The sequence below is a fragment of the Microcebus murinus genome, chromosome 31 (assembly GCF_040939455.1).
Source record: "Microcebus murinus isolate Inina chromosome 31, M.murinus_Inina_mat1.0, whole genome shotgun sequence".
Taxonomy (NCBI): domain Eukaryota; kingdom Metazoa; phylum Chordata; class Mammalia; order Primates; family Cheirogaleidae; genus Microcebus; species Microcebus murinus.
The window spans coordinates 739,587-755,628 of NC_134134.1; the positions used below are offsets into that span (position 1 = coordinate 739,587).

The following is a 16,042-nucleotide window of genomic DNA, read 5'->3' on the forward strand; positions in this document are numbered from 1 at the left end:
ATAGTACAACATATGCATCCACTAGAATCTAATTATGAGTGTGTATTTTCAGTGTTAGAATAGAATGATTTCTGTGCATTTAAAGTATTTGGAATAATATTTCTTTTCTGATATTTCAATCTAGAGAATTTATTTTACATGACTTTATCTTCCTTTATTTTAGTGGGTGCAGTACCCAGGACACAGTTCTCATTTTTAGTCATCTAACTGTGGCCAACAATTTGGTCTTTCTCTGTAGAGGAATCTCAGGGTCATGGCTGCTTTTTGATTGACTATTTTATGAGTGACTTTGGATGCAATCCTGTTTTCTATGCTCACAGTGGCCAGAGGTGAGACAGTGAGCACCACATACCTCTTTAGTCTCTTCCATAACATAATCATCAGCACCAAAATGTCCAGGTGTCTTTAGTTTCAAATAAAAGCGTGAAAACCCTGTTCATGTTGTATGCTGGATTATGAGTCTGCTGGTAAATATCAGAGTTCCCTTGCTTACGACTGACAAATGGAATGACAAAAACAGCACTCTCACTCTGTTGCCTGGGCTAGAGTGCCATGGCATCAGCCTCGCTCACGGCAACCTCAAACTCTTGGGCTCAAGGGATCCTTCTGCCTCAGCCTCCCTAGTAGCTGGGACTACAGCCATATGGCACAATGCCCTGCTAATTTTTCTATGTATTTTATTTGGCCAATTAATTTCTATCTCTAGTAGAGACATGGAAATATTAATAAATATTTATTTTGTTTTATTTATCTCTTGTTTCTGTGCTAAAACTATTAAAATATATGACTTTGATTACTGTGGTTTTAATCTAAGTCTAAACATCTGATGCTGTAAATCCTTCTAATTTTTCTTCTTCTTGATTCTCATGTTATTGGCCCTTACTACTATGTACAATAAATTTTGAAACTGGCTAATCAGTTTCCACAAGGTACCTGCTAAAATTGTTTATTGTGGCTGTTTTAACCCATCAATGAATTTGGAGAGAACAGGCATATTAATAATATAAGAGAAACAAAACAAAACAAACAAAACACCAAGAAAACCCATCCAAACCCAAACTAAAGACCATAATAAAAAAGAAAGAATAAATGGGGAATACATATTTACAACTCATATCACAAAGGGGCTTAAATCTTCAATACATAAAGAACTCTGAGAAATTTATAAGAAAATAAATGGGTACAAAGTAGAATAATAACCCCCAGTTCACATAAAAAGAAATCTCAATAGATTGTAGAAGATGACAATATGCTAAGGCTCAGCATAATATGACAATGTTGTCAAATTCAAAGTTTGACAACACACTTTGGCACCATGTGGCCACATCTGAATGCACTGGTGTTGCCCACAGGCCCCAAAAAGCCTGGAGTACAAAGAGCAGGCAGAGACTGAAGCTGAAGGATCACATGGGGCTAGCTTGAAGAGCAGAGCTGTGGGTGCACTCTGCATGCCCACTCAAATTGGGACAGGAAACCTGGCTTCCCTATGCTTTATGTTCATGGCACAGGCCATGACAGGAGGCCTGTGCCCTCATGTGTGACTGTGCTCAGCCCATGCTGACATCCTATCTGCTGTTGATGAATCCCGACACCATGTCCTCACTCAATACACACTTCTTCAAATTCTCATTGTAGAATTGGGAAACTGAGGCACAGAATGAGGATGGCACTAGCCCATACCAAGGGGGTGGACAGACTCTGGAGCATTAGGAAGTACTCTGTCTTCCTAGGCCTTGGCCCACCTTTTTCCAGAAGGTTTTCTTTGCAAATGGAAGCATCCAAGAACCTGAAAGACCCTTTCTAACTGCCTCTCCACCTGAGGCCACTTCCCTTTACACATGAGTTCAGACAACCTCAATCTCCACAGGAGTTCATACAAACACACACATGCACAGTGTGTGCAGTGAATTCTCAGGTGAGGACCATGGATCTTGAGTAACAGGAGTAGACACTAGAGATATGAAAAGAGAAAAAGAAGATAAGTTGACGGTGGCAGTGCTATGAGGCAGGAACATCCACTTCCTAGCTACATGCCATGCAAAGGGACCAAGATTATGAGCAAGTGGAACCTCCAGGTCCCCAAAGTTCTATCTGGACTGGGGTCACAGAAAACACAACCTTGAGAGGGCAGGCCTTGCGTCCTGTCCTCAGTTTTGTGGCCTCTTGAAGCTAGCATGAGCCTGATGCACAAAAGATGTGGGAGAGAAATCCTGTTTCCTCCTGTATAAATTGGGGTGTTTGGGTAACACCAAGAGGTCACAATGATCATAAATAGCTTCTGGCCTTGGGTTTCATTGATGACTGACTCACTGTGCTCCGAGACTCTAGAAAAATGCATTTCCCTCCCTGGAGAACCTTCAGGGCTGAGAGAGTATTGGGAGCTTAAGAGACTGAAAATTTGGACCAGGGCAGAATGTTGGAGAGCACTGGACACCAAGTGTTATGTCCAGGGATTATACAAGGTCTTCTTGGGTCCTTCAGGTACTCATTTGGAAGCTGGTGGAAATCATTGCCCTGGCTGAGGTGACCATGCTTCATGAATAAGCTGCACACCCCAGGAGGTGGAAGCAAAGAGGGGACAAGGCAGGCTTCTAATGTCCGTCTTCTTGTCTTTGGAGCAAGAAGATCCTGATCTTTGCCCCCTTGGAACCATGGAGAGCCACTGCCTTGTAGATCCTTAAATGCAAGTGGCTGCTTTGTTCCCTGATGCTCCTGCATGTTGGGCGCGGTGGCAGCGCCATTAAAAAATGGCGCTGATATCCGGTGCCTCGCCCTTGCTTCTCCCGCTGGTAAACAAGCTTTGCGCCTGTGTGTCGAATGTAACCAATGATATGAGTTTCCTGCTTTGCAGTGTATATAAGAAACTGCCCTTCCCCTTTTCTGGGTCTTCCGTAAAATGTAACCTAAGGGATCCCCCAATAAAGCACTGTCAGAAGGACTCCTGTTGCCGCGTCTTCCTTGCTGGCGAGGCGGGCGCGACAAGTGGTGCCGAAACCTGGGAACCGAAACAACTTTGAAGCACCAGCGGAGACGACCTCATTAGGAGGTGAGTTCAGAACTGACGTGCGGGACGGCCGTTCTCTCCCTTTCCCCAAGTCACTATGGGCAACATACCGCTTCGACGCTTTGTGTGGCCTCTGAAGAATCTTTTATCTAGTAATAGGATTCACATTGAGGATCGCGATTTAAAGAATTTTCTGAAGGAAGTGGACCGGATTGCTCCTTGGTTTTTATGCTCTGGTTCGCTGACGATAGCGTCCTGGAAAAAACTAGGGATAGACCTTAAGGGAGCATCAGATTTAAAACCCGGTGTGCTTCTGCTTCATAGATTGATTTTAGATTGTTTAAAATGTGATCCTCTCGGTTCTCAGAGTGCCGCAGAGCAATTGGCGGAAGTTCAGTCACAGTGTTCAGAAGGAGGAAGTGGGGGAGGTGCTGCAGCGATGAGTGAAAAGGAGAAGTTGCTAAACAAGTCACAAAGGCCGGGGACTAGCTCAGGGGCGTTGGCCACGCCCCTGCCCCCGGTGCCACAGTTTCCAGACTTGCACTTTGAGTCTCACTCGGACAAATCTGAGTCCTCGTCCGAGTCTTCCGACTCCGAGGAAGGAGACCCTCCGTGCCCTACTTTCGCTGACTTAAGGAGGGAGCTCCGGCGGCTCAATGCACAGGAGGTGACATAGATCGCTCCTAAAACTGCTCCAGGTGCAGCGGGCGGAGGTGCTAAGTGGCCACCCCCTTATAGTCCAGAGACTAGACCTCTGGCGCCCCCTGGGCCGCCACGAAATCCTACATCTTTTTTGGCGCCTGAAACTGCTGCTGCCATGGATGCTGCTTCAGTTTTTCCTATCTTCATAGATCAGAATAATCAAAGATTTTGGCAACCTATAGATCAAAAGCAATTAAAAGAGTTAGCAGAGGCGGTCCGTAATTGGGGCCATGGCGCTGCTTATACTCTGGCTTTAGTTGAGCGCCAGGCCAACGGCGCCTTTACGCCCGACGATTGGAATAAACTCACTCGGGCTGTTTTGACCACAGGACAGTACCTTGATTGGAAGTCTATCTATTGTGAAGGCTGTCATGGGCAGGCTAGGCAAAATGCCGCTCATGGGCAAGGAAAGGAACATTGGACTTACGATATGCTGACAGGACAGGGACAATGGGCCAATAATCAGACAGGTTACCCTGAGGAAGTGTATGCGCAAATTAATAGTATAGCTATCAAGGCATGGAAGAGCTTGCCCAACCGGGGTGAGGTTAGGGGAAACTTGACTAAGATTATTCAAGCCCCAGCCGAACCATTCTCTGATTTTGTAGCGCGCCTGGTAGAGGCGGCAGGAAAGATCTTTGGAGACCTAGAGAAAGCTATGCCTTTAGTAGAGCAGCTAGTGTATGAGCAATGTACCACCGAGTGCAGAAATGCCATTGCTCCCTGGAAATCAAAGGGCTTGGAAAGCGGCTGCAGGGCTCACGTAGCCCTGTACCAGCATCGGGCAATAACTCTAGGCAAGGGCTGGGTTTTTCCTAGGGGCCACTGAGGAGCTTCTGCCCATACCCTGGAAAACAGACGAGCCAGTGTGGGTGCCTCAGTGGCCCTTGCCTAAAGAGAAGTTACATGCTGCCCGTGATTTAGTACAAGAACAGCTTACTCTTGGACATCTTGAACCCTCTCAATCTCCTTGGAATACTCCTATTTTTGTGATTAAGAAGAGGTCTGGTAAATGGAGACTGTTGCATGACCTTAGAGCAATTAATGCCCAGATGCAGCTTATGGGACCAGTTCAAAGAGGATTGCCCCTTCTCTCAGCATTGCCTAAACGTTGGAGCCTTATTATTATAGACATCAAAGACTGCTTCTTCTCTATTCCTCTGCATCCGCAGGATAAGAACAGATTTGCATTCACACTGCCCTCCACAAACCACGAGCAGCCTGATGCAAGATATCAATGGCAAGTTTTGCCACAGGGCATGGCTAACAGTCCCACTATGTGCCAACTTTATGTGGCCTCAGCTATCCAGCCGGTTAGGCAGAAGTTTTCAAAGGTAAAGATTATTCACTACATGGATGACATTCTCTTATGTCATCGTGATGAGGGCACGCTTCGCCAAGCTTACGCATCCCTTCAGGCTCACTTGAAAAGAAAAGGCTTGTTGATTGCCCCTGAAAAGGTGCAAGAGGGAGAGGTAGGCATGTTTCTTGGCAGTAATATTCTCCCTGACAAGATTGTGCCCCAAAGACTGTCCATCCGAAGAGATGCCTTGAGGACCTTAAACGATTTTCAGAAACTGCTAGGAGATATCAATTGGCTTCGACCTTTTTTATGTCTTACCACAGCAGAGCTGAAGCCATTATTTCAGATTCTAGAGGGAGACTCACACATCACGTCTCCTAGAGCTTTGACTCCTGAGGCCCTTAAGGCTCTTCATAGGGTTGAAGAAGCCATTCAAAAGGCGCAACTAGTGCGCATTCAACACCATGATCCTTTCTCCCTCTGTGTACTCCCTTCTCCTACGCTTCCTACGGCAGTGCTTTGGCAGGATGGTCCCCTTTTATGGGTGCATCCTCAAGCCTCTCCAGGAAAGGTGATTGGCCATTATCCTACCTGTGTGGCCGAGATGGCATTAAAGGGTATTAATTTGGCTGTTTCTCATTTCGGACGCTTTCCTGATAGCCTGATTTGTCCATATACTGCCAATCAGGTAAACACCTTATGTGCCACTCTTGATGTATGGGCCATATTAAGGTGCACTTTCCCAGGAAACATTGACAACCATTATCCCAAACATGCCTTGTTGCAGTTTGCAATGCAGAACGAGCTTATTTTCCCAAGAGTAACTTCGCTACAACCTTTGGTTGGAGCCTTGGATGTGTATACCGATGGCTCTAAGACAGGTATTGGGAGCTATGTCATTCAAGACAAGATATATACAAAACAGTTTGACTATTCTTCTCCTCAGCTAGTAGAGTGTGCCATAGTCGGTCTGGTTCTCAGTACTATCACTGAACCTATCAACATCATCTCAGACTCCTTTTATGTGGTCAACGCAGTTAAACAGTTAGAGAACTCCTTTCACATTCTTGCCAAAAGTACAGTCTTTTCTGTATTTACAAAAATTAGGAATACTATTCAAAACAGGAAAAACCCATTTTCTATTCAGCACATCAGAGCCCATTCTCTGCTACCAGGACCCATGGTGGCAAAGAACAACTTGGCAGACCGCGCCACTCGGGCCCTCTGGGTAGCAGACCCGCTTGTTGCTGCTGCTGAGTTTCACAAGTTGTATCACGTGCCAGCCGAAACTCTGGGCCTCAAGTTCAACATCTCTCGCGCTGAGTCTCGTGACATAGTTCTGCAGTGCGCACCTTGCGCTCCCTTTCGTTCTGTTACTCACACTGGGGTTAACCCCCGAGGGTTGCGCCCACTGCAACTTTGGCAGATGGATGTCACCCACATTCCTTCATTTGGCAAATTACAGTATGTGCATGTTTCTATTGATACCTGCTCAGGTGTCCTTCATGCCACTCCTCTGCCTGGGGAAAAGGCCAGTCAGGTAATTACCCACTGCCTAGAGGCTTGGGCAGCCTGGGGTAAACCCCAGATTGTTAAAACTGATAATGGCCCAGCCTATGCTTCCAAAGCTTTTCAACAATTTTGCACTCGCTTGGGTGTGGAGCACCGCACCGGTCTTCCCTACAACCCTCAAGCGCAAGGCATTGTGGAACGTGCCCATGGCACACTCAAGATGTATCTGCAAAAACAAAAAGGGGGAGATGCCTTACCGGCAATGGCACCAAAAGGACGCCTTTCCCTTGCTCTCTTTACTTTGAATTTTTTGAACCTAGATGCCAGAGGGCGCTCCGCCGCTGACAGGCATGTTGCACCTGGGCAGCCTAAGAAGGAGCTGGTAAAGTGGAAGGATGTGTTGTCTAACCAGTGGAAAGGCCCGGATCCGGTAGTGGCCAGATCCAGGGGATCTGTTTGTGTTTTCCCACAGGACCAAGAGAACCCTGTTTGGGTACCAGCCCGGCTGACCAGACTAGTCCGCCCAGATCCCAGCGACGATGAGCCCGTTGTGGTTGAGTCTGATAGTGGGCCTGGTGATGACGGAGACCAAGGCGGAGCCCAGGTGGGCGGTGATGGACGTCTTCCCGATGCCGATGCCGATCCGCCATGACTCCACCGTCTTTCCTCGTTTCCTCACCACCAACATCTCACTGGACCTGCCTTATGTTCCTTTCGACCCCGACCAGGCAAACTTTTCCCATAGCGCAAACATTACTATCCCAGGGTCACTTTGCTTTACCATTGTTTTTAATGACTCCCTCGCCCCTAACTGCCTCCGCTTGTATAGACAGGCGGGTATCTGGATTGATAAACCGTCTCCTAATCAAAATTCTTCTAATGGCACCGCTATGTTCGGCGTTTGGCCAGCTAGGGTTAATGGTAGCCTGGAATTGCAGCCTAAGTGGGCACCCAGATGCTATAGCCAAAGAAGTAGTAAGTCCCTCACACCTTGGACGGGGTGTCAGAGTAGATATGCATCCTGGGTGGTTGAGAATTTCTTTACCATGTCTCCCCCGATGCTTACATACTACAATGCCACCATACCAGGGAGCAATTACACCTTTCAAGCCCCTTTTTTAGTGGTCTCCGCTAACCCGTTCGATTTGTGGTTATTGTGTGGGATTAACGGTAGTTGCACTGACTTGGCACCGTTTTCTATGATTGCGGGAGGAAAGATAGAGACAGCAGAGTGGAGGTGGAATGATAGCTCCTACTTCGAGGATACATTGAACAAAACCAAGCCTTGGTCTAATATATCTTTTGCTCCCACCCCGGTTTGTGTTTGGCCACCTTTTATCTTCATTGTTACCAATCTGTCCACTGATGGCGACGTGTTATCCTGTTCCAATGCCACTTGTTTGTATACCCTTTGTTGGAATGCTACGCAACACTCCTCTGCATTTGTGGCGCGCTTACCTCGGTTCATCCCTGTTCCAGTTGAAGCGCCCTCATCGATGACGCTGTTCAGATACCGCCGTGACTTTGGTATAACAGCGGCCATAGTGACTGCCATAGGCATCGCTGTTGCTAGCGCTACAGCCGCCACTGTTGCACTGACGTCTACAGTTCAGACTGCCCAGGCTGTAAACAACCTGTCTGCGGGAGTGGCCACCGCTTTGGCGACCCAAGTGAATGTCAACTCGCAGCTTAAAGGAGGAATTATGATCATTAATCAAAGAGTGGACTTAGTCCAAGAACAAGTGGATTCGTTACTGCAGCTTGTGCAGCTGGGGTGCGAGCAGCGGTGGCCCGGTTTATGCGTCACCTCCATTCCCTATCATAATTTGTCCCGTGCAGCAAACTTGTCTCGCCGACTGCCCCATTACCTAATGTCTAATTGGTCTCATGGATTTGAGGGACTGTTACTTGAGTTACAGCAGTCCATTATTCATATTAATTCTACACGGGTTGATCTTGCTGTTGCTGAAGGTTTAACTAGCTGGATTTCACAAGCTGCCAATCATCTTAAGGAATGGGCTGGTATGGGCGCCTTGGCAGGTCTCCTTGCGCTTATTGCCATATTAGGGCTCACGTGTATTGTCAGAATGGCGCGTCAGAATCAACGTAATCACATTTTAATGATTCAGGCTTTTGCTGCGTTAGAGCTTGGGCAAAACCCACAGGTTTGGCTGAACATGTTGAACTAGGGCGCTGTTATCGCCCCAGCAGCCCCCCGAGTTGGCTGTAAGGTTACTCCATGACGGGAATGCATGGGGCCCCATCATTGAGCGTCGTAGATTTGAGCCATGATGGGGAAGCAACCCATGTAGCCTAAGACAGAGGCCTTACCCATTTTGTTTGCCTGGCAGTCAGCCTTTGCACGCCTCCGAGTTCTGCTCATTGCACGAGGCAAAGTGACAGCTGTTGGCTATGAGGCTCTGCAGCCTTGATCGCTCTGTCGAAGGACGGGGCTGAGCGGCTGCTCAGTGCTCATTTATTAAATAAAACAGGGGGAGCTGTTGGGCGCGGTGGCAGCGCCATTAAAAAATGGTGCTGATATCCGGTGCCTCGCCCTTGCTTCTCCCGCTGGTAAACAAGCTTTGCGCCTGTGTGTCGAATGTAACCAATGATATGAGTTTCCTGCTTTGCAGTGTATATAAGAAACTGCCCTTCCCCTTTTCTGGGTCTTCCGTAAAATGTAACCTAAGGGATCCCCCAATAAAGCACTGTCAGAAGGACTCCTGTTGCCGCGTCTTCCTTGCTGGCGAGGCGGGCGCGACACCTGCATGGGGCTGCATTAAGAGTTCAGGCAACAGGAGGCAGCAAGCTCCTGTTTCTCTGGTTTTCCCTGAGCGTGGCTGGAGCAGCTGGAGCCAGGGGAGACTCAGGCCAAGGTCGTTCTGTCTGTTCCTTCTCTCAGACCCAACTCGAACCTCCTGTTCTTACCAATGATGCCCACTTAATGATGTGGTCAAAATCAGCAAGGCATCTTTGAGATCCCCACATTAATTCACTCAGCAACACCACCCTGAGCATCACCTTGTGCCAGGTGCCCTGGTGGTCCAAGCATGTGGTCTACCCCAAGGAGCCCATAGTCTGAGCACAGCTGGACAAAATCACTAAAGCAAGTAGATGTGAAAAAAGAGAAGAAGTGCTATAGTGACAATAAAACATGAGGACGGCAGGGAGGGCTATGGGGTCACTGTGTTGGATCTAAAATGCCTCACTGAGGTGAAATGCTGTGACCAGAATGACAAATTCTGGAACTGCACAAGTGTGAAAACTGTGTATCAGGAACATGCCACTATGGGAGTAGACAGTCACTGGAAGAAGTGACTTTGCAGAGAAGGTAAAAAAAAAAAAAGGACAGTGTGGCTAGAGGCAGCCTGGGGGAGAGAGAAGCAAAGGAAGAATACTGGGGCTGCAAGATGAGAGGAGTGCCCTTCTCTTCTATGAAAACACTGCCCCCATAATGACCAACTTTACACAACAAATACCTAATACCTTATAATTTGTGTTTACTAAAATTTGGGCACAGCTTAGCAGGTGACTCTGCCTCAAGGTCTCCAAAGAGTCTGGGGCTGTGGTCTCAACTAAAGTTGGATTGTGAAAGAGTCAGCTTCCAAACTGATACATGTGGGGATTGGGAGGAATCCGTGTAGACTGAGAACCTGATTTTATTTTGGTTCTTTTAGTTTCACTCCCTCAGTTCTTTGCCATTCAGCATCTACAAAAAACAGCTCATATCACTAGAGCTTGCTTCACCAACTTTAAGGATACACTCAAGAGAGGGAAAGGTTAATGGATAGAACACATGAGAAAGGAAATAATATGGATATTAGTAGCTTTGTTCATAATCAATTTCTGGAATTCACAATGGACTGTCCTCCAAAAATGGATATGTTAAACTCCTTCTCCCCAGTGCAACCTAATTAGGAGATGAGTCCACTGGTAAATTATTATGTCCAAGGGTGGAGCCCTCATGCTTGGGTTTACTAGCTTTCTACAAGAAATCACAGAGAGCTCTCTTCTCTCTCTGCCAGGTGAGTATAAAACCTGCAACTAAGAGATGAAGTCTGCAACTAAGAGGAGAGTCCTCACCAGAGCCCAGCCAGGTTGAAACCCAGATGTTGAACATTTGGTCACCAGAACTGTGTGCAATTAAACTCTGTTGTTTATAAACTGCACAGTCTATGGTTCTTTGCTATAGCAGCCTGAAGTAACACAGAAGTAATAGCTAATCATTTGTGTGCCGTTGTCTTAGTCAGAAGTGATTCATTAACCACAGATTGCTGTGAGCCTTTGTGGAGGCTGCACAGCACAGAGGCTGAGATGAGGCACATGGATCTGATTCTAAATATAATGGGAGGGCGTTGGAACGTTCGATGTCAGAGGATGACAATGTTTGGATTTCATTTAATTTAAATTTCTTTCTTGTGCAGAATGAAAAATGAGGCCCAGAAAGGAAATGACTTTCCCCAGATCACACAGCTGGGCCCAGTCCTGTCTGAGGTGTATTCTATGCTGTCTTCCATCTCTAAATTCAGGCATTATCTACATGTGACACCACATTATGAGTGTTATAAGTTTTATCTCAGTTATACCTGAATAATTGCTAGGAAATACATGCTAGCATAATCCCCACTGTGAATGGTGGGAGGTTCTGGAAGCCCTGAAACACAAAATGACTTCTCTAGGGATACAGAAATTATAAGAAAAAGGAGCTTATGACCTAGCTCCATCTTCCCAAATCTGCAGCCCTGGCTGCATTCAGGTTTCCCCAGGATAATGAAGGTGGTGTGTTTGCTTATAAGGTGACATGGGGAAGGAAGGTGGCCAGTCAGTATCACAGTGTGGCCTATTGGTAGCTCTTATTGAAGGAGTGGAAGGGACAAAACCTTGAAAAAATGACTTCAACTTCTGGACAGATCCAAAGAGAACATGGAACTCAATGACAATGAAAACCATTTAATTTTTATGGGCAGATTCTGAATCGGGACCCATAAGATTTTACAGAAATGAATTTGAAATAACAAAGAGAATATATACTTACTTTTGAATTTTTTGAGGCTTCTACATTACTAGTAGATTATCAACATTTTTGGGATTGTCTGTTTTTGTCAATGTATATATTTTTTTTCTGAAACCAGATACACACTAACATAGACACAGTTACCTTTTCCATAATCCTCTTGAAGCTAAAATCTATACTTAGAGTGATATAATTTTATATTTCACTTCCTTAAATAAAAAATAATAGTATGTTTATGGTTTGCAGGCCAGAGAGTTCACAGGTTCAAAACAAATGTAAGATGCACTTTTGTAAATTGTCTCTTCAGGACTCAGAAACATATGCCTTTTTATGGCATTTTACCTATGCAAAGAATAATAATATAACCTATGGAAATGATGTTTTTCAAAATACTTGAAGTTTACAGCATATTGGAATAAAGGTCGCTAAACATGTCATTACGTCATGATATCCAATAGTATACTGTTACCATCTGTTACCTACAACTTTAAATAAGGTGAGACAGGTTAAGGTTGGTGGCAATGTAACACTTTATTCAATGTACAACACTCAACACATTAAACACTACTCTGTACAATTAATGCCAACATCACCTGCAATGCACTTACAAGTTAATCAAAAAGAGTCTCTCCATTTTATTCATGCATCTTAAATTTTAGTGTTTAGTGTACATTGTAAGAGCATATGAATGATGCCCACAAAATTTACAAAGACCTTTCATATCTTTGATGCAGCAACGATTGAACACACTCTTTCACAAAAATACTAGGAATGCTGGAATAGAATCAAGTAATTAAAATTGAATTACCTTGATATTCGATTTTCAAAAAAATATAAAAATTTTAATGTGAAAAGTAAACTCTAAATATAACTCTCCATAAAAGTCAATCTCCTGCTGATTTTAAACATATACATCAATTATTAAAGTATTTAACTTTGCATTCTCTATAACCAAAATTCTACTTTAGAAGAGTCTAGAAGTAATAGCACTAAGGTTCTTCCTACTGTGAGTCCTCCGGTATTTATTTAGACGTGATTTTTTTTTTTTTTTTTTTTGAGGCAGAGTCTCGCTTTGTTGCCCAGGCTAGAGTGAGTGCCGTGGCATCAGCCTAGCTCATAGCAACCTCAAACTCCTGGCTCAAGCAATCCTCCTGCCTCAGCCTCCCGAGTAGCTGGGACTACAGGCATTCGCCACCATGCCCGGCTAATTTTTTGTATATATATTAGTTGGCCAATTAATTTCTTTCTATTTTATATTAGAGACGGGGTCTTGCTCTTGCTCAGGCTGGTTTCGAACTCCTGACTTCGAGCAATCCGCCTGCCTCAGCCTCCCAGAGAGCTAGGATTACAGGCGTGAGCCACCGCGCCCGGCCTAGACATGATTTTTTAATTAACTATTTTTTCAGATTATAACATAAGTAAAATATATTTTCATATAACTTCTGGTGTTTTCAAAGCTATGTTACAGACCAAAAGTTTTTCTGAATTCATTCATTACATTCCTAGAGTGTCTCCACAACCCAAATTCCCTTAATTTAAATAAAGTTTGAGCAATAAATGGAGGATTCCACCTCCACTACAAATTCTCTTGTGTACAATATCTGTGATAAAAGTAAAGGTATCATGTCACTCTTTATAGTTGTAATTTTTTCTTAGTATAAATACTCCACTGTACTCTCAAATTTTTATGTTCAGAAAGGTGTTTTGATGCTCGTTACATTTATACCAGTTACTCAGTATAACTGGTGTTGAACAATGTGTGATGGATTATTAAAGGCTAGGCCACTTTATTAACATCTGTAGGATCCTGTTCCTGTATGAATTGTCTCATGTATGCTACCATAAAAGCACCAGGTAAAGCATTTGACACATATTTCATTTTTCTATGATTTCCTTCTGGTACCCTAGTTAAATTTAATCAGCTTTTAAAGCTTTTTTTCACATTCTTCACATTCATAAGTTTTCTCTCCTATATGAATTATCTTATATACAGAAAGATGTGAGTATTAGATACAGACTTACCCACATTGTTCACATTTGTAAGGATTTTCTCCAGTCAAATTAGCTCATGCATAGAAACTTAGAGCATAAGGTAAAGCATTAATACATTCTTTTTGTTTGAAAAGTTTCTCTCCAGTGTAAATTCTTTTTTGCATTCTAGTGTATGAACACAGATAAAAAGCTTTCCCTAATTGTTCTCATTTGTAGGGCTTCTCTTCAGTATGAGTTCTTCTATGTATGGAAAAGTGTGAGTATTGGTTAAAGGCTTTACCACATTGACATGTGAAGGGTTCTCTCCAGTATGAATTCTCTTAAGTCTTTTAAGTATTGAGGGACAGCTAAAAGCTTAGCCACATTCTTCCCATTTTACAGTTTCTCTCCAGTACAAATTCTCTTATCTCTATTGTCTTTTAAGGTCTGAGGAACAGCTAAAAGCTTTGCCACACTCTTTACATTTGTATGGTTTATATACAGTATGAATTATTGTATGTCTAATAAGGTGTAAGATCTGGGTAAAGGCTTTTCCACATTCTTAACATTTGTACAGTTTCTCTCAGGAATGAATTACCTTATGTGCAATGAGGACTGAGGACCACTTAAAGGATTTACCACATTCCTCACATTTGTATGGTTTCTCTCCAGTATGAATTCTTTTATGTTTAGAAAGGGTTGAGCTCTGGGTAAAGGCTTTGCCACATTCTTCACATTTGTATGGTTTCTCTCCAGTATGAATTCTCCTATGTATTTTAACTTTTGAGGAACACTTAAAAGCTTTGCCACATTCTTCACATTTGTATGGTTTCTCCCCAGTATGAATTCTCTTATGTATTTTAAGTTTTGAGGAATAGCTAAAAGCTTTTCCACATTCCTCACATTTGTACAGTTGCTCTCCATTATGAATTACCTTATGTGCAATGAGAATTGAGGACCAGTTAAAGGATTTACCACATTCCTCACATTTGTATGGTTTCTCTCCAGTATGAATTCTTTTATGTTGAGTAAGGGTTGAGTTCTGGGTAAAGGCTTTGCCACAGTCTTCACATTTGTATGGTTTCTCTCCAGTATGAATTCTCCTATGTATTTTAACTTGTGAGGAACAGTTAAAAGCCTTGCCACATTCCTCACATTTGTACGGTTTCTCTCCAGTATGAATTCTCTTATGTGTTTTAAGTTTTGAAGAACAGCTAAAAGCTTTTCCACATTCTTCACATTTGTACAGTTGCTCTCCAGTATGAATTCTTTTATGTTGAGTAAGGGTTGAGCTCTGGGTAAAGGCTTTGCCACATTCCTCACATTTGTATGGTTTCTCTCCAGTATGAATACTCTTATGTTTTTTAAGTTTTGAGGAACAACTAAAAGTTTTGCCACATTCTTCACATTTGTATGGTTTCACCAAAGTATGAATTCTTTTATGTTCAGTAAGAGATGAGCTATGGGTAAAGGCTTTGCCACACTCATCACATTTGTATGGTTTCTCTCCAGTATGAATTCTCTTATGTCTTTTAAGGTCTGAGGAAGAGCTAAAAGCTTTTCCACATTCTTCACATTTGTACAGTTTCTCTCCAGTATGAATTACCTTATGTGCAATGAGGATTGAGGACCAGTTAAAGGATTTACCACATTCCTCACATATGTACGGTTTCTCTCCAGTATGAATTCTTTTATGTTTACTAAGAGTTGAGCTATGGGTAAAGGCTTTGCTACATTCCTCACATTTGTATGGTTTCTCTCCAGTATGAATTCTCTTATGTCTTTTAAGTTTTGAGGAACAGCTAAAAGTTTTGCCACATTCTTCACATTTGTATTGTTTCTCCACAGTATGAATTCTTTTGGGTTGAGTAGGGTTTGAGCTCTGGGTAAAGGCTTTGCCACATTCCTCACATTTGTACGGTTTCTCTCCAGTATGAATTCTTTTATATTGAGTACGGATTGAGCTATGGGTAAAGGCTTTGCCACATTCTTCACATTTGTATGGTTTCTCTCTAGTATGAATTCTTGTATGTCTTTTAAGGTCTGAGGAACAGCTAAAAGCTTTGCCACATTCTTCACATTTGTATGGTTTCTCAACAGGATGAATTATTTTATGTTTAGAAAGGTTTGAGATCTGGGCAAAGGCTTTTCCACATTCTTCACATTTGTACAGTTTGTCTCCAGTATGAATGACCTTTTGTGCAATGAGAGTTGAGGACCAGTTAAAGGATTTACCACATTCTTCACATTTGTAGGGTTTTTCTCCAGTATGAATTATCTTATGACTTTTAAGTTGTGAGGAGTAGTTAAAGGCTTTGGAACATTCATCACATTTGTAAGGTTTCTCTCCATTATGAATTCTCTTATATCTTTTAAGTTCCGAGCAACAGTTAAATGCTTTGCCAGACTCATCACATTGGTGTGGTTTCTCTCCAGTATGAATTATATTATGTCTTTTAAAGCATGAAGACCAATTAAAGATTTTGCCACATTCTTCACATTTGTAGGATTTCTCTCCACTATGAATTCTCTTGTG

At 43.4% G+C, this 16,042-nt stretch overlaps 1 protein-coding gene across 1 annotated transcript in view; it reads right to left on the reverse strand.

Annotated features, from left to right (window-relative positions):
- Positions 1–13,919: 13,919 nt before the first annotated feature.
- The window catches only part of LOC142865710 (uncharacterized), a 28,039-nt gene continuing 25,916 nt past the window's right edge, over positions 13,920–16,042 (reverse strand). Inside the window, exons 5-7 of the mRNA XM_075998901.1 lie at positions 15,726–15,784; positions 14,950–15,308; positions 13,920–14,865 (exon numbers count right to left, since the gene is read on the reverse strand). Coding sequence (XP_075855016.1) covers positions 14,090–14,865; positions 14,950–15,308; positions 15,726–15,784 — 1,194 coding nt within the window. The 3' untranslated portion in view covers positions 13,920–14,089. The remainder of the gene's footprint in view (positions 14,866–14,949; positions 15,309–15,725; positions 15,785–16,042) is intronic.